A 19,062-nucleotide genomic window follows, 5' to 3' on the forward strand; every position below is an offset into this window, starting at 1 on the left:
TTATAACTGATACTTTACAAATTTATATGTGTGTGTATAGATACTTCTTTTCTTTTTAATCAGCTTATTTCTACAGAGAAGGACTTTTGATCTAGTTATATCAGAACTGATTCACAGATGCTCAAAAACCAGAAGAAGCATTTCAACCTTTTCTGGACAATTTGTTTTGTTTGATATAAAATTGTTTGTTTAGAGACGTAAGAAACTGACTTCCTATTGCTACAGATTCCAGAAAATGAACAAGTTAGTTGTGAAATCCCTCAAAACAATACCAGTTGCCAGTATATGTACAAGTAAATGCTATTTAAATTTTTAAGCCTTTCACTCTAAATAATTTTCTCTTGATTTAAACAGTATAAAAAAATTAGTAACAATATGGATTTTCATTAAACCTTTGCTTCAAAACTTCACTAATGTTTAACTGCACATCAATGTTTACCCCCAACTATCATGAACATCACTGAAATTGTCTAGAGAAAGCCACATTAACATAGGCTTTTCCTTATACTTTTATTAAGACAAAAAGACTTCATATTGAAGTTTATATAAGCTTTGCAGCATGACATTGGGAAATAATACAAATAATGAAATTAGATATTTATAGAACTTCTGCAAGGCCAACACTTGTGTTTACTTTTAAATTTTTAAGAATTGTCTTCAATTCTAATCACAACCAGACACAGAAGGAGACTTGGCCCCATGTTTATATTTCTGTGTTTTGGTTTATTTTATACAAAAAAAAGTTGATATAAAAATAATGAAAAAATTAAAACTTTATCCAAAAAAATCAAGGATCATAGAAACACTAATGTCACACCAGTCTCTTCTTAAAAGTAACAGTAAGGTTTGCCAAATAGTCCTGCGCCCATGTGCCAACCACAATTTAATCAAAGAAAACATACTACCAACATATTTTTCTGTTTCCCATCGCTGCACAGGGTTCTGCGTTTCACTTCCATCTGCTAACTGTTTCACAGCAGTGAAGGGCAAAGTAGATGAGGTATGAGACACAAATACAATAGGCTTCACAATTTTATTAGGGTTTGAACCATTACTGATATTGTACCACAAGAAACTATTTAGCATGCAGTACATTATTCACAGAACAATGAGGGAAATTGAGACAAAAATACCTTTACTAATATTTTGAAAACTAACTTAAATTATTTTTGCAAGAATATGAAGTCTCAGAAATAGAAATAAAGTAAAAAAAAAAAATTCAACAAGAACTTAGTGTAAAATGTGGTATTTAGTACTTCAGAACGAGCTGACATTTTTCTTTAAACTTAAATCAAGAATAAGGACTCCCAATATTACACTTCTTTTTTTAAGGGAAATTCACACAACCCATAATTAAGTAGTCATAAAACAATCAAACATAAAACCCTAACTCAAACCAACCCACAACACTCAAAACAAATTTGAGGAACACTTGATCTGCTAAACAAGAACAGCTAAATGCCACTTACAGTCACCTGCAGGGAATACTTTCCTAAAATATGGAGGGAAAAATTTTGCCTCTAAATAAAATTCTTGTAAGAGGCTACAGAATGTAGCCTTGTAATTCTGTAAGAGGCTACAGAATGTTCCCCAAGAATTTTTTTTTTTTAATTTCAATACTATTCTGGGTAGTTGCAGTTTTGGATTAAAACGCTTACCTATTCTGCTTAAAATTTATTTTTGCTATGACTGCACTTCACATTATCAATCTCAGTCTCCTTCTATAACCACAGCATCCTTCCTTGAAAAATAGGGCAGGAATTGACTCCCAGGACCCCTTCCAAACCCATTCTCAAAAGTTGTGGCTGTTGTTGCAGTAGCAGAAGCCAGTGGGATTGCACATTCCAAACCCTTATTTTCATCTCTACAATTCAGAAAGGTACTTTTTCTTCAGACAGGATATGTAAATGACACAGATGTTCAAGCATCCATTTTTAACTGTCTTCTCATCTCAAGTGGATTTGAGTGTGTACATTTCCCAGAAAAAGAAATCCTGTACTTTGAAAAGCTGTTCATTTGCTCCACAAGAGAGGTTAAGACCAGTGCAGAGTAACCAAACAGGCTGTGGAATTTAGTGGCCAGCGCTCAACCCACCATACTAATATTCAAAATCCAGCTGAACAAGGGGTACAGTCTATCTAGTCTAACTCTTAAGCTGTCCTTGATTTGAGTAGCAGGTTGGACTACGACTTCAGAGATCCCTTCCAATACAAGATTATTCTATAGTTCATCCCTACTTGTTGATATCCCTCATTCTGTGCTATGATGGAAGCAGTTATCAAAAAAGGCAAAATTCCTGCCAGACCTTATCAATCAACTTTGTATCATGTAATTCTTCCTCTGGAATGCACTTGATAAGAAAGGATAAATAGCTGTGCTCTCAAAATAAGCTTTCTGCCACTGCCTTATCTTCTTTACCACCAAGCTTCTGCCACACAGTTGCCTCCACAACAACAGCTGTTCCCAAGCCCAGTAAGAACTCAATTCAATCTTCAACCTGCATAGGATTCACAGCAAAAACATAAATATTTGCTCCTCATAAATCACATGATTCTTTCAAATACAGGAACCTGTATGTGCTAGACAGGAAAAAAGGGCTGGATAAGTTGCAAATATGCATATGGATGCCTCTCTACATGTACTTCCAGTTATTTTGAGGTGTGCTTGTTTTTTCTTTTGAGTAACTATTTTAAGCTCTCAAAGATGCTATTCTGAGTATCAGCAGGTGGGAGTGAAAAGAAAATGAACAGGCACAATATCCAGTTTGAAAGAAGTATAATGACTAGCACAAAGATGGATCCTCAGCTGGTGATGCTCCTAAACAACACTACATGCTAACACAATGTCACTTACTGATGAAAACTAAACTTCTGCTCATGAATGTCTCTCCATCTCAGCTACTGTGTCACATCACCTGAAAAACAGAGAACTTTGTTGGTAGGAATATGAGGATCCTTCATCTTTTCTGTTACATCTAGTGAGTTACAGAAATTTGAAAAGTTTAGCTGTTTAAGATACTCTTAAGCATGCTTAAGCATACTCTCTGCACATGTGGAGCTCGGAACATTTCTGTCCTAAACTGGCAAACCCAGATGACTATCAGAGGATGGGATCTATTTAGCTAGTTAGGTGAACCCTCAACAGGGTTGAAGCCCCGAACTTCAGCCTGTTGTAACAATGCAAAGTGAAATAGCCATAATATCAATGTTTTTCTACAATTCTCAATGTGGTAAATACTGTTCAGAAACTACCTTCATCAACAGTACCAGAGAAAGCCTGGTATTATCCCCACAATACTCCAAGTACATTCCCCTGGAAATGCAAAGGCCTATACAGAAGCCTCCCAAATAGGAACATTTCCAAATTTTACAGAAACTTGACTTCAAAGTCTTCAAAAACTTTTAGCACACTGAGAAGCAAAAAGCCTTCCTGCCTCCAGGGGTGAATGATGCAACAAAACATCTGCTATATTGACCATCACTGAGGTTGGGAACATTTGCTTCAGGTCAAGACTATGTTTTTAGCTGCACTACAGGGAAAAACCTGTACACTACAGGAACTCACTATTGCAATATGCTGGAAAAAAATACACTTGGCTAGAAAGTCCCACACTGCAGGACTTGTGTTACTTTTAAAGAGACAAAGAGCAGATTAATTGAAGTTAAGAATTGCCTGTTCAGGGTCCAGGGTGTACAGTGGAAGAAATTCAGGTCTGAGAAAAGCAGCATTCCCCCTCTCCTTGGAAAAATTTCCTAGAAGATCAGGGAGCCCTTGAAGAGGCAGTGTGAGACCCACTATTAGACATTTGGGACACCTCAGGCTAAGCCAGGCCAGTTACAGTTGAGTTGGTAGAAGAAGCCACTCACTTCATGAGGCTGCCTGGAGGAGAACTTTGGCTGCTGCCTTACTGATCCTGCTACTTGTTCTCCCAAAGGATTTGGAGACCAGGTAAACAGGCATCAAAGAAACATAACAAGCATCCCAAGAATCAGTCTATAATACCATGTCTTCTCTGCAAAATGAGGAGTCATAGTCTCCAAACCCAGCTGAAATCCAGGTACCCATCACTTATAGAGACATGCTGCAGAATGGATTCAAATACCCCACAGACCACACCGAGCTCTGCTTCTTTCTACTCCCTTGCAAGGACTTCAAACTCAGGCTGGTGATGTCTCACTACTTGTCTCCATCACAAAATTGTCCTAATAGTTGGATTTTAGATAACCGAGATCAGACTTGCTTTATCTAGGAAGAGATATATATATATATATATATATATATATATATATATATATATATATATACATATATATATATATGTACTTACCCACCTTATTAGCTCATCGTCTTGGCTGGTAGCTTTTAACCTTAAAATTTATTCCAGAAATTTAGAGTATTGAATATTGGTTTTGATATTCAATATTTTATTGAATATTTTTATATTGGTCTCATAAACAACAAATAGCATGTTAAACACTGTTGCAGTCCAATGCAACTCTTCATTAAAAAGAAAATAATGTACATTTTATATGCTGTATGTTTTTTAAAGTATTGATCTTGTCCATTTTAAGCTACTGTTATGAACTCAAAATATTATTTCGTATTGTCACACTGGAATGTCAGCATCTTCCTATTTCCATCCAAACAAATAATTCAATTCAACCCATATAAACCACCCCATCTGAAAAAGTTACAGCACTCTTTTTTTACTTCACAAAGACTAAGGCTTTGCTAATTTTATAGTGAGTGTGATTTTTAAAACTGTGTTTGTACAATTCAAATGGAAAGAAACCAAATGGCTTTTCTCTCGCTAACAGGGGCTTGTGGAACAGCACACTGCACTTTGTTTCTGTTACTGTACCAGTGTTTCAACTTTCACCAATCTCCATGCCAGCAAAAAGACACAATAAAGGAATTCAGATTCAGTCAAGGTTTACTGTGTTCTTTTCAAACAGAAGGGTAAGGGTGCTGCTAAAGCCACAGAAGAACATTTGTAGCAAAGGTTTTACCACTGCCAAATACCATGCTAATAGTAAAGCTTTCAAGGAGACAATAAGGCCCAGCCATGCTCAGAGGATGATTAAGATATGCACCAGACTAATGAAGAATGGAGCAGGAAATTCAGGAATGGAAAAAGCAGCAAACTCTCTGCTGCTCCAGAGAGGCTTCGTTACAGTCACTTACTGGAGTGGGCAGAAGTAATCCCTTTCCAGTATTTACAATTTCACCCAAATTTAGCACAATGCTATAAATCTTGCCCAAAAGCTATTAAGACAATCTTTTCTTTCAAAGAGCTTTTCAAAGCGATATTTATTTCTTAAATAAAATATATTTTAAATGCAAGGATTTTTATTATGTCAAAATAATTTACACCTATGTGTTTACACCTACACAAGAGGCTATCTGACCAGAATTTGGCAAGTATTTACCAGCCCTCATCTGGGTACATAACACAAAAATGCAAATACATCAGAGGAAAAATGGAGCTGATGTATTTCTTTAAAAGTGTTGTTTGTTGGCTTTTGGGTTTTTCAAAGTGTGTATGTATATAGATTGACATGAAATATTTTAATGCCTCTTTATTTAAATTACATCTAGAAAAGGACAGCCTCACCTATTTACATGCAAACAAATACTTCAAACATACCCATTACCACCTCCCTTGATACAACTAAAACAATGAATATGCAAATCAAGAACACCTGAAAGCAGAGCTCCAATCTACCCAGCTAAAAAAACGTAACCACAATTGTTGTATCCTTTATTTCTCTTTTTTCTCTTTCATCAGATCTCTTCTCCTCTCTTCCTGCTGATCTCAATGGAAATATATGGCATTTCCAGTGGCCTACAGACATTTGAAGGTGCTGGAGAGAAGACATGTGTCCTCTTCTACAGTTTTCCTACTCTCCTTCATCTCAGGAGGAGGAAGACACATTCAGAAGATACCAGAAGGCAAAAGCTTGAGCTGTGTGTTCTCCCACAGCTGTCATTGCTCCTGCCACATGCAGGAGGCAGAGAAAGAGGAAAGCTGGGCATCAGGCACATCCCTTGCAGAGGAGAAGTGGAAGCACATGAACAGAGCAATGAGCAGCCTTTCAAAGCTCAGAGAACAACAGAATTTCTTTTCCTTTCACTGAAAATACAGAAACAGGATGTGATTGAGTTTCCCATCATTGCAAAGGGCTCCCATGCTGCCAGTGTCACAAGTGATGCAGGTTTTCAGGCAGGTGGCCACTGCAGGAGGGCTCAACTACACCAAATGGAATGCAAAGCTTTGCTTTCAAATGTAATTCACTCCTTATTTCCAGGGGAAAAACAAAAAAGCAAAAAAGAAGTACTAGGGAAAATACTCTTACCATCTGACACAGCTGGTCTTAGTAAAGAGAGTAAGAGGAAACTTTCATGCTAGAAAATCTCTGACATTTAATATCAGGGCCATAAAAAACTCAGAAAGTACCCTAAGTGTTGAGAAAAACAATGTGCAATCCACTGAGATCTTCCAACACAGGCAGAACCTGAGGTAAAATCACAAAAAACTCAAGTCCAAGCACAGAGCCCAGTGAAAGCACTTCCCTTTTCTCCAGCCAGAGTTGCCTCATATCACAGCTGCAGTGGAAGGAGCCTTTCAATACACCACAGCAATCAGAACCAGAACAGGCCACTATGATTTTTTGTTTCTCAGCAAATGCCACAATTGATAAACAGCATAATTTCCAGCTTCCCAACAAAAAAGCAAAATGTTCTGCAGCATGGTGAACAAGCAGTGAATGCTGTATACATGTCCATTTTAAGAAGTCATTTACCAATATGTGTCATTGCACAATATGACATCTGGGTGTGAGTTTCGGGTTTTCTGCATTTCTGCTCAGTAAGAAATGGTTTATTTTGGTGACTCAAGTGCCCCCCTCTCCTTGTTTCTTATTTTATCCCTGTTTATCATTTACAAGACTACCTCAAACTTTACTTCACCCTTTGAATTTCAACTACAAAGTTAACAACTGATTACGATTCTAGTGCAAGATAAATACACAATTTACAGAAGAACAAAATTCTGTGAATATTACTTTAATCTACATTTCAACAACAACAAAAAAAATCAGGAATTTGTTTCACCATCAATTCCTAATATTTCCATACAGCAGTGTATCAGGCTCCTGGATGCAAGACATTCAGTAAGTGTCAGCCACTGTGATTAAAAACTAGGTTACTGCAGCCTTCACTGGATACACAGGAAGGGGACACAGAGGAAAGGGTGGCTAATCTAATCATTCACACAAAGGAGCAAAGGTCACAGATGGATCATTACCCCTTGAAGACAAGAAGCAATTACTTTTATAACAAAGATGAATTTCAACATTAATAATAATAATAAGCATAATAATTGCTTTTAAAGTGTATGTCACAGAAAAATAGTGGAGGCTTCTTAACATTATTATCGTGAGTACTCACACACATATTAAAAACTTAAACAAGATTTTATTGTTTACTGAACCTTCCCTCCTTCAGACAAATTTGTAATAGCCTTTTCTGAGCTACTCCTTTTCCACTTCTTTAAAACAGGTTACAACATTACTGTTACAGAAATCTAATATTTCTGATTAATAATCTATTAAATGCATGCTCTAGGTATTTGCAAAAACCATACAGTATCTTACAGTTGTAAGGAATTCATGAGTTGGTTATACATCTAATTCTACAATATCTTGGCAGTTTACTCTAGGGTCACAGATAAAAGTCTGTTACTCTTATTCCATGAGGACCCTTCTCTCTTGATGAAAAGTTCAGCAAGAAGTAGACCTAACAGTATGCATAAAACAAAAATATTGCTGTATAGAGCCAATACTAGTTTTTATATGCCTGATATATGAATTTCCATGTTTTACTGAGTATGGGACATGATGAGAATGAGGTTCTAAAAGAGCTATTGAAAGCCATTGTGTCTTAATCTGTTTCTCTAATATTTTGAAAAATTGAGGTTTAAAGTGTGTCCATGGATTTCAGCTTAAACTTCCCTGAGCCAGGCAGCCTTAACATAAACCTCATTACCTATGTAATGTAAATACTACCTAAATAATGCCATCCTATGCAAGAGCTGCACAACTTTCAGTTGCTATTTACAATGTCTGCTCTCAGGACACAAATCTTGCTAACTTTTTAAGAAAAAAATCCTCATGCTCTGTAAAATATAGACTAGTAGCATTGCTAACCATTTACATGCCTTTAAAACCCCCCTTCTAGAACTCCAAAACTTTTCCATGGTTATCAATCTTTTTAAGGTTGTTGTATTCTTTAAAAAAAAAAGTCTCTCCCTTATATACCAGAAAGATCCTAAGGTAGCCATGAAGGCCACCTGAAACCTGTTGACAAGGATGGGGAGGAACCAAGAATGGGTGGGTTTTGCCCAAGAGGGTGATGTGGAAAAAGATAAGCTGATATCTTTCACGTTATTACTTTGTAAGGGAGACTATGTCATATTGCTCACCCATGCTCATCTTAATAGGTAAATTTTCTCTGCTTGCAGCCTCCACAAGGTGTCTCCTGGCCTCCATCACAGCTTCCTTTTGTTTGAGGTTCATGAAAGACTCCCAGAGAGCTTTGGCAGCTGGATCACTGTAAGAAAATGACACGACTATAGTAAACATTGCTTGAATAATGGAGTAAACTTACATCAACATTTATATTTTGAAATGAATGCTTCTACTTACTAATCTCTCAGGTAGGCAGGATACAAGCAAAAATAAAGTGATATAAAATCTTGATTATTCTTAGCAGAACAGTTGCTACAGTTTTACAGAAAAGCTAGATTTTTTTGCTAGCAATTACAAAGCATTAGAATTCACATATAATAAATAAGCATGTCATTCTAAAAGTAACCACTACTGTACAACCATGAGAATATCAGAAACAGTCCAAACTTCTTCAGTTACTAAAATGCTATGGAAAGGATGGGCTCTAACATCCCCATGAGAGTTTATATCCCAAAGTTGGCACTCCCGATGCTGAAGGCTGTTGTCATAATTTTGATGAACTACTGTCACTTTGGGTTTCATGGATTCTCCATATGTGAAATGAATAATTCATAGCAGAAATTAACTGTCCTTATGATTTCTGCAATTACAGATTTCCTTTTTGTTGTTGTTGCTGCTAAACTTAAATTAGGCATTTATGTAGCTCATCTGCACTCAGTTCCCTGTCAGTCTTCTCCTTCCTCCAGGATACTGCAGTTGTTGCTTGTGTGAATGAATTCAGTGTTCTCTCAGTGGCAAGGGAGGACAGGGCAGGAAAATCCCTTGCTTGGGGCTAAAGCCACACATTGGGATTAACTATGATGATTTTTTTTTAATGTATTTTTTGTTTTAAAGGAAAAGCTTCCCTCTGTTTTCTCCTCAGGAGACATTTAACTCCTAAAGGCATTTTGATGTCATTTACAACATGCTTATAAACATGCCAAAACAAGCTTTGTTTCATGGAAATAGAAATCCATAATAATTCATTTGATACCATTCCAGAGCAGCTGTTCTTATGTTCTGCTGCAACAGCAGGGCTGTATTTAGCAAATCTGTGATGTCTTCCAAACCAGGTAAAGAGGATCACCAAGCCCCACTTCTGACATCCAAGCAACCCACATCCTCTGTCAAAGCCTGAGTGGGTGCAAGGACTGTGGGAAAAAGGTTGAGTTATCCTTCTGAACAGATCACAAATGAATAGGAAGTGCAAATTTCACCCTACTGCCATAAGTGACAAAGAAAAAAAATAAAAATCAGATGACCTAACACAGTCTTTCCATTTCTCTTTCATACAGTGCCACTTGACCTCCTTCTAAACACAGAGGCAGCAGGCAGCACCTCCCAAAAGCAGCTGGGGCACCTGCAGCAGCTCCCTCACCTCCATCACCAAGTGCGATCTGAGCACTGGTGCTGTGACTTTCCATGGGCAGCAGCTCCAAGAAGATTACTAACAAGAAAAACTACAGTAATATGTAATGTACAATAGTGCAAGAAACGAGAGATTTCCAAAGCAACTGGATGCTTCAATACAATATAAAAATTTCTTTATGGAAAGGGTTGTCAAGCACGGGTACCCCAGGGAAGTGGTGGAGTCACCATACCTGGAAGTGTCCAAAAATTAGGAGATCTAACACTTTGTGATATAGTTTAGTGGGCATGGGAGTACTCAGTCAAAGGTTGGACTTGATGATCTTGGAGGTCTTTTAATAGCTCTGATTCTGTGATCCTCAGGCATGCTATTTTTACATATTATCTACTAAATCTTCTCCCCATCCAACACCACTTGTAAATGCACTGTGTTGATCCTGTTCACATCACATTCACAGGGGGATGTCTCACTGTCATTTACACCTGGGCCTGAGGTTTGGATTTTATAAGGCCACTGCATTGTCTGATAACTAATCCCTTCCTGAATATACAGTTCCAATAGCAAATCTATAGAGATCAGGAACTGAACCTGAAACAGCAGGAAGCTAGGTTTAAAAATATTTTTTTCTGTATTTGGAAGGGAAAAAAAAGTAAAATTCCTGTAGAAGATCTTTAGCCTGTTCTCATTCTCACAATTCTCTTCATCACCATAAATGTAAACACAGAGTCTCACATGAACAAGATACCAGGAGCTGAGCCTTTCAAATAAAGGGAAAAAAGCAACATAAGGAAGCTAAAATAAAAGCCTATCAGATTTTCCACAGGTTTTTGCAGTCTTATCTTTCTCACTCATATAATTCATAAAGGTACTTAGCAAACAGTAAAGTGTGGAAAACTCATCCTAAAAGCATCTATAGAAGTCAATAGAAGAGTGCATGTGATAAGGTTACACCATTTTTCCATAATCCTTGCTTGCTGCTGTCCCTTTCCATGCCATGTGTGGATCAGTCCTGTCACTTCAGAGGACAAGAAAACAACAGGTATACTATTTTCTATCATCACTACCAGAAGTCTCTGTTTCAGCTGGTACTTCTACTCGTTAATAAACTATAATACCCCTCCAAAACAACAGACCCATTATTTTAAACTAAACAAAGAAACAAAACATTAAGAATGACTCATACTAATATTTTAAGAAAGAAAAAAAAAGGGGAGGCGTGTGGATTTACTTTTTGCTTTTTATAGCATATTCTTTCTTTCTCCTTTAGCCACAGTAACTTTTTCTTTTATGTCAAGGACCAAAGTTTGCAGGACCCCTGAGAGCTGCTTTACTACATCAAAAATAGCAAAAATCAAAACAGCTATGGTACAGCCTTAAAGGAAAGGAGAGTCAACCACACTCCTGTATGCTACATCTCTGTCATCCAGATTTTCTGTAGACATTTTTCTTCCCACTGCTTTGCAGAATAATTAGTGGTTTAGGTATCATATATATAACTATATACAAGCAGGATGAGGTCAATGTATATCAATAGCTTACACAGTCAACTGACTAGGTCAATCCAGAGCAAACAACTTTTTTTCTTTTAATATAACAGGGGAAAAAAACACAAAAGTACTTCTATTTTTTCTGCTGCTAACACTTTTCCCGTTCCCCTTCTATTACCCTTTCCAATAAATGTTTTTGCTTTGAAAAACACCCACTCTTAACCTTCATCAGTAACAAGACAGGAATAACTGCTGGGAATGAGTCAGTAGGACACAGTACAGGGCTCTGGTGTTGCCCCTTGCCTGATCTGAGAAGTTACCACAACATTTTCCTTTTAGAGGTTTCTAGCACTCGGAAAATATATTATCTTATCTTACCCTTTTGGGGAAACATTTGTCTGCAACTGCCTTCCAGCTCTTGTCATGGTGCCCTTCCCCTCCACTTTTTCCCATCTGCAGTTCCTCTGCTTTGGTGCAAACGCCCCAATCCAGTGACACTGGTAATCAGTGATTTCTATGGAATCCAGTACCCCAATTCAAATTTCTCCCTTGCCTTGCATTCCTTGACTTCCCAAGAACTATGTATTGATTTTACACATTATCTTATATTATATAATACACATTATCTTATATTTTACACATTAAAGTCAACCTTTGCACTCTGAAAGTAGTTTTCTGAAATGAAGAAGTTTTTTGGTTTTTTTTAAATACTCAATGCATTACAAAAACCTTAAAAGATATTGTCTGAATGATGATGGTTTGCTTAAGAAAAATAAATCCTTTACAGTTACACAACAGTACATCTCAGGAATTCAAAAACACCTTTCAAAATAAATGTCACAAAATTAGGTAAATATTACAGTACACTGTAATATTTACCTAATTTTAATAGAAAAGCACACTGGTGTGCTTTTCTATTACAAAATGTTTTGCAGGGCACAGCAAACCTGACAAAGAGAAGAGAACACTAAAATGCAGGGGCCTTTCAGGAAAATCAGTTTCACCAGCAAGGGTAGAGTTTTGCTCATAGATTTGATACCCTGTCCATTTCTTTTATCGCTATAGTCCTTGTATTGTATCTAATCAACCATTTATATCAGAAAATAGAATTTAATAAAAACAAGCATAGCACTAACTTGGCAGAAAATTTATTAAACAAAAATATCACATTAAGTCCTGAGAAAAAGCACAAGTCTCTGAAAAGCCCCACTGGACACAATTTACAAAAAGCAGCCTTTGACAGACATCTCATAATTGCAAATTTCTCCCTTTCCCTCACAGACAAGCTTTTTTAATGAGACATTCTCTGTTCCAAAATTAATTAAAATTTAACTGCATATAATTTGTACATTAAAACAACAATGAAAAAGATTATAAAGAAAGAGGGAAAAATCCAGAAAACTAAAAGATGCAGCTCCCCTACTTCTGGTATTTGCATTCCAGTTTTCAAAGCTGAATCAGGAAGACAGAGGGCAAAAGGACCAAGTCATCAGATCCGTAGTCTATACAAATCCTAAAATGAGACACCAGCTGGCAATTGTGCCAGGAAAAAGGTGCTGATGAGAACCAGTCAGAGAGACTGGGATGTTCCATGCTGACTAAAGCTTGACGCAGGTGCTTCAAGGAGAGATAGAAAAACAAAGATCAAAATCAATAATAAAATGATTTAGCCACGAGGTGGCTAACTAGCTGGCTTCTCAAATTTATAATATCCAAAGGAAAGACCACACAATGAAATCTGTTGTTTACAAGATGCAGGGTGGAAAAGCCAAAACCCTGAGCAGAAGTAAGGGTACAGTATGGTAGGCAGGTTTTTTTGGTGATGGTGCACTAGCTTCAGCAATACTTACTTACACTGTGGGGGAACTTGCTCTCGTTCCCATGGAACTCCTTTCAGTAACGTGTTCTGATAACTAAACTATTTTGTTTGATCTAGACATTTACAGGTTGATTATCAAATGCCTAATCTTGCATCAGTTAAAATAATTGTAGCTTACTCTCTTGATCCGGTCTGGTCCAGTCCTGCAAGGACAACACTGCCAAGTTTATCTGACAGACAGAAAGTATCCCTATCCCTGATCATCTGTAGGCTTAGAATCAAAGCTATTCATGTTGACAAATTTGGGGAGAACAGGGGAGGTTGGTGGCACTGGGATGTGCTATTACCAAGCGGGAGGCAGTAGTCTGGAAATAGGTGAAATCAAGCACCAGTCAATGGAGAGCAAACTCGCAGAGCAGATGCAAAACTAGAGGCAAAGACAGAAATCTGGGGCACTTACCCTGAGGGGGCCCAGTGCACAACACCACAATTTACCCATGGCTGAAATGACATGTGACTTGCTTCATACCACCAGTACTGAAAAATATTTACTTCCCTTACTGCTTCAGGTCTTGTCTATTATTTACAAATTATTAAAATATGGTCTTCCTGGTCTCTAATGCAAGAGCAAAAGGTCAGGAAGTAGTAAGCCTATACTAGAAAATATGTTCATTCAATTACTAAGTGCTCCTCATTCATCATTATGTTTTCAGATGTATGATTAGACCATTCCCAACCCTCCTAACATTTACAGTATTAGTTTGGCAATATATTTCTTCAATCAGCATGAGTAATTAACCAATAAAACCAAGTCAAACACTCTTGTCCAAGCAGTATACCATAATCACCAGAATTATCAGCCACATATGTAGTCTCTGGCAAGCTACTGCAAATTATTATGATGTGATCTAATTTCCAGTCAAGAAAGATAAAAGTGACATGAATATTATCTATTACTGGATTTTTGTCTGGACTTCTTTGCCTAACAGGACAAATTCAGGTCATCATGTTTTCTCCTTATAAAACATTGGCATTTTTTTCAGTTACATGAAGGCCCTGCCATGCCCCCAGGCTTACTGAGAAACAGGTCAAAAGTCTCTTCCATAACCTTTTCAAAGGCCAAATTGAGAAATCAGTATCTACATACGGTTTCCTTCGCAGGTTTCCTGTAGCTTAAATGAAGGAAGAAAAAGATGACTTTTTACAGTTTTTTTTTTGTTTTAAACCTCTTGGCATCACGTGGAAGCACAGCCTATATCACAACATCATAAACAGCAAAGAACCAGGTGGAGGACATCATATGAGCAAGATGCTAATAAGGAAGAAAGAATAAGCAAATGTTCTTATTTAGATACCTGGCAAAGGACATGGGATTTCAAACAGTAACTTGCTGACATAGGCTCTGAATAGAAGACAGAAAATAACTGTGAGTGGGCTTCAAAAATTAATCAACCAAAATGACAGAATTTCAGCATAACAAAGTAGTCGTGTTTATACTTTCACAGATAAAGAAAATCAGAAGGAAAATTGTGGTAGTTTCAACACGTGATAGATTCTGTGGTTATTGTACCAGCAAAGTTTTCACCTTTCATCTATATAGCTTTACAACTCAGCTGCGTCTGTATATTTTCACAAGAGGAAGGGAGAAGGGAAAAATTCAGTAAAGATTAAATTAGAGGGTCGTTAATACCACAAAGCTGCCCAAAACTGAGTGACGGCTAAAAAAAAAGGGTGTGCTGCCAAATATTGCCTTTGCAATAACACATTTCTTTAAAGACAACACAACACCCACATTAAGTGCACAGCACTTCAAAAAACAACACCAGGTGGTCAGAAGACCATTACTACGAAGGACAAATCCACTGCTGCAATATGTCATTTGAATACTGATGAAACAAAAAGAAGCACAAGCCTGTGATAAGATGCAAAGATTTGGCTTTGAGCCTGGAGCAAAGGGCCAGGTATCAAGAGACATCCTCCCTCCTCCAACTGCCCCGTGGTTTCAGAGACAGCGGAGGCTGCACCAGATGTGCTGTGGATTCCTGGGGACAAGCGCCAGCCTGACAACGTGGTGGGGACAGCACATCCCTGACTGCACCCCACCACACACACAGCTGCCCCCCACTGGAAACAACCAACAACATCTGGAACAGCCTCCCCGGAACAGCAGCTCCTCCAACAACAGGGATCGTGTGGACATGCTGTGGGGAATACCAGGTGGATGAGAAGAGCTCCACAATGTCATGTTCCCAGAACACAGCTGGGCTCAGAGAATGAAGCTACTCTTCATTTCACCCTTCTGAAAGTCACCAAACAGCTCCAACATAATTTATCTAAAATTTTCCATATAGAAACAACTATCAGTATTTCCAGGAGCTCAGTCTCTAGCATGGCTGCAATTTGAGCACATCCCAAGCATGTGCTCTTGATGGGCTTGGCCAATGTGTGTTCAACTAAACCAAGTAATAATAGTAACCAAGACTTTACTCAGAGAAAAATACAAAATCCACAAAATTTTTGTTTTCAAATAAATGTAAGTTGCACATTCCCAGAGGGACTAACAGTATTTCTAAGACAGCAAAATAACATTAGGTTTTAAAGTGGTTCCTAGCAGTGGGCTGTCCTTGTGCTGTTGAACATTTTGTACAGATCTGCTCAGCCTAATTAAATACACTTCAGACAGTAGAAACTGGAACTATATTCCAATTTGTCCTAACCTTAGAAAAAAAAACATTCAAAAAAGCTAATGTCATCTTGGTAGTATGCTTGCAGAAAACTGCAGGAGAATGAAAATTACCACCTCTGCCATAGATTAGCAAACATTTTGCAAAATGGCATAACACACAAAACCTTTTAAAAAACAAGTTCTTTGCAGCCCTTCAACTTAGAACATTATTCTCACATCCTCTCTTAGATGCATGTTAAAATGGTTCCATGTATTGGTTTTTATGATTAGAACATGAAGCAAATAGTACCAAAAAAAAGTGTCCAACAGCCAACATTAAAAAACATAAATATGTTCCTGAATAATTTAATGGTTACTTCCCAGTCTCACTCCAAGCCCTCAAGCACTCGGTGGGTGTAATCTGTCCTAGACTCAACTGTGGCTGTATACTTTGGCACTGAGTCAAAACAGAGAGGTTATTGTTTGATTTATATGCCAAGGGCCTCTCAGATAAAGGGCTAATGGCAGGCTGATAGCTTCAGCCTTTGCATATGGTGTTTATACAGACCCTTCTTTCCCCTCCCTCCTCTCTGTGTATACTCCAGGAAGGCTGTGTCACATCAAGATCAAGTTAATTAATTAACTCATACTAGCATAATTTGATTGATAAAACAATTGATTCACTAAAGGTCACACAGAGTGCTGTTAAAACACCAACTTTTCTGCCTCAACTGCACAAGGTTTTGAGACTTGCATTTTTCCATGCTGCAAACAGGAATTTTAAAGAAATAATCTCACTAGAAAAATAGATGAAAGAAGAAATTAATCTGTCAATTAAAGTGTACTGCAAAGTTCAGAAAATAATCAATGCTTCATAAGATACTTAAGCAAAAGCTAAATCACATCCTACAACAGAAAGGATCACGTAAATGAATTCTCTATATTGTTAGTTCTGCAAACTATTGAGCTTCTCCCAAAAGAAAACTAGAGGTCTTGCATATCTGATATACTTTGCTATCTAGTATATCCAAACTAGGGGTATTTCCTAGTATATAAGCTTCTATACTGTTTAAATACTTCAGAACACAGTCCTGTATGGCCAAGCTATTATTTATTAGATTTTAGGAAACTTCATTATCAAATTATACAGGAATTACTTTCCTGCAAGACAAAAGCACCATCAATTTTTAATTAAAAACTACAATCTAATTTTAAAAATACAGAAAAAATCATTACATTAAGACTAAATATTTAAGAGCCTTCTGTCACCAATTTATTTTAAAACACTTTTTTAAACAACAGACATATAAAAAAGAAGCTGCCAGGCATTTTAAAAGCAGTTCTAAAATAATATTTAAAATGTTGCAAATCAGCTTGCAGCCTTCACCACGGCTGAAGCATTTTGAGCAAAACTGGGAGCTGCTTATCAGCCACCAGTTTTACAATGGATTCTCCTCTGGACTATGTGAAATATCTGTGGTAATAAAAAAGGTGACAAGGAGTTTGTCAGTTCACTGTATGTTGTTCAATATCCAGGTAGCCATACCAAGGAAGTACAGTATTCACTGCACTAACACAGTAGATTCATTCATAAAAAGGCAAGATGTGCCAATAGCAGTCAAGAATTTCTTAATATTTTGCCTCCTCCCCTGATTTTACTTTGGCATGGGTCTCCTTGTGCCAGTAATACTGACCCAGCATACAGAATCACTCTGCAAACCAAACAAGGAGCAAAGAACTTCCTTTGCCTGCTCCTTGACAGCTGGGAGCTGCTGCCAGGCAGTTCCACAGGATACAGCCCACGTTTTCCTTCATTACTGGTTTGTCTACAGCTGACTCAACCTGGCCATAAAAAACCCCAACAGGCAGAGCATTCTTTGAAAGCTCTGGCTCACAAAAGAAGGGTACATTGTGGAGTGCACCAGGGGAAAGTTGGTTAAAACACACCAATAAGACAAGGAACAGTTACTGTACACAAGTTATTGTACTCAAGCCATGATATTTAGCTTCACAGAGGCATACCTACAGATATGGACATTTCAGGGCAATGCCAGTTAAGTAAACTTCAATTTTGCAATAATTTTCAGACATGGGATCATAAAACAGATTGTTGCTTACTATGAGGAGAAAAGAAACTCACAAGAAGACTCACAAGACACAACCAGTGACTAAGACCAACAGTATTAGGAAAGTGTTCTTTGAATTTGTTATTGAACATCATGAGAGATTAAGTTTCTGTTTATCTTACCAAGAAGCATATGGAAGTATGGGACAGGATTTTTACAAACATAGTAGCAAGGTCTAAAATATGCTGAGAACACCAAAAATCAAAAAATTTATTTCAGACAGACAAAAATTGTGAAGAGAGGGATATCAAACAAGTTTTTAAACATCATCGTAATTTTAAGTTGCAAAACTGCTGTTTTGTAGAAACTATAAACTACTATGTTCCAAGAAAACCATGACCACTATATGCCAAACCAGGAAGAAATATGCTCCCTGTTATCAGCAGAGCATGGGAGAACTTAAAAATAAACATTTCAGGAGGTACTTATAAACACAACCAAGACAGCAACCTCAAGATGTCACAAAACTTCTCTGTTTACCTACAGTTCCTTGCTTTGGGATGAATTCCTTTTCCTTCCTTTATAGATAATGGAAAGTAAATCAGACTCTTAACATTTGACATATTTTTGGTCCCACAGGTGAACTGAATTACAATAAAATTTAATAAATAATTATTAAAAGGCTGGCAAGGATTCAGTTCACATCAGGAATTGATTAAAAAGAAGGGAAACAAAACCTCCCAGCAAAAGTAAATGATAACATAGCATTCTACATTTTCCCTTTTTTTTTCTTAAATAAAAAATGAAAGAGAAACTTAACTATTTGTCTCATTCATATATCTACTTTACAGATGGCCATACTTCTAAATTACAATATGCACACAAGTCTGATGAGTGTGGTCAACCACCATCTGAAACATGTTCATCTCTTGCCAAACCCACCATCTTCAGTTTTATCAAACATTTCCTCGATCCAAGCATCATGTAAACTTGTAAGGACAAGTATTTTAATCACAGTCTTGTTTCATGTGGATCTAAATATAGATGTATTTGTATATATATATATGCTGTGATACACATACAGTAAGTATTTTGGCTTCAGAAAGCCAAAAAGTTTAACATACACACTTAAACATCTATGACACAAAA

At 37.2% G+C, this 19,062-nt stretch overlaps 1 protein-coding gene across 1 annotated transcript in view; it reads right to left on the reverse strand.

Moving 5' to 3' along the window:
* Positions 1-19,062, reverse strand: part of SCFD2 (sec1 family domain containing 2) — a 185,977-nt gene that overhangs the window by 146,810 nt on the left and 20,105 nt on the right. Inside the window, exon 3 of the mRNA XM_059471305.1 lies at positions 8,483-8,610. Coding sequence (XP_059327288.1) covers positions 8,483-8,610 — 128 coding nt within the window. The remainder of the gene's footprint in view (positions 1-8,482; positions 8,611-19,062) is intronic.

The sequence above is a fragment of the Ammospiza nelsoni genome, chromosome 4 (genome assembly GCF_027579445.1).
Source record: "Ammospiza nelsoni isolate bAmmNel1 chromosome 4, bAmmNel1.pri, whole genome shotgun sequence".
NCBI lineage: Eukaryota > Metazoa > Chordata > Aves > Passeriformes > Passerellidae > Ammospiza > Ammospiza nelsoni.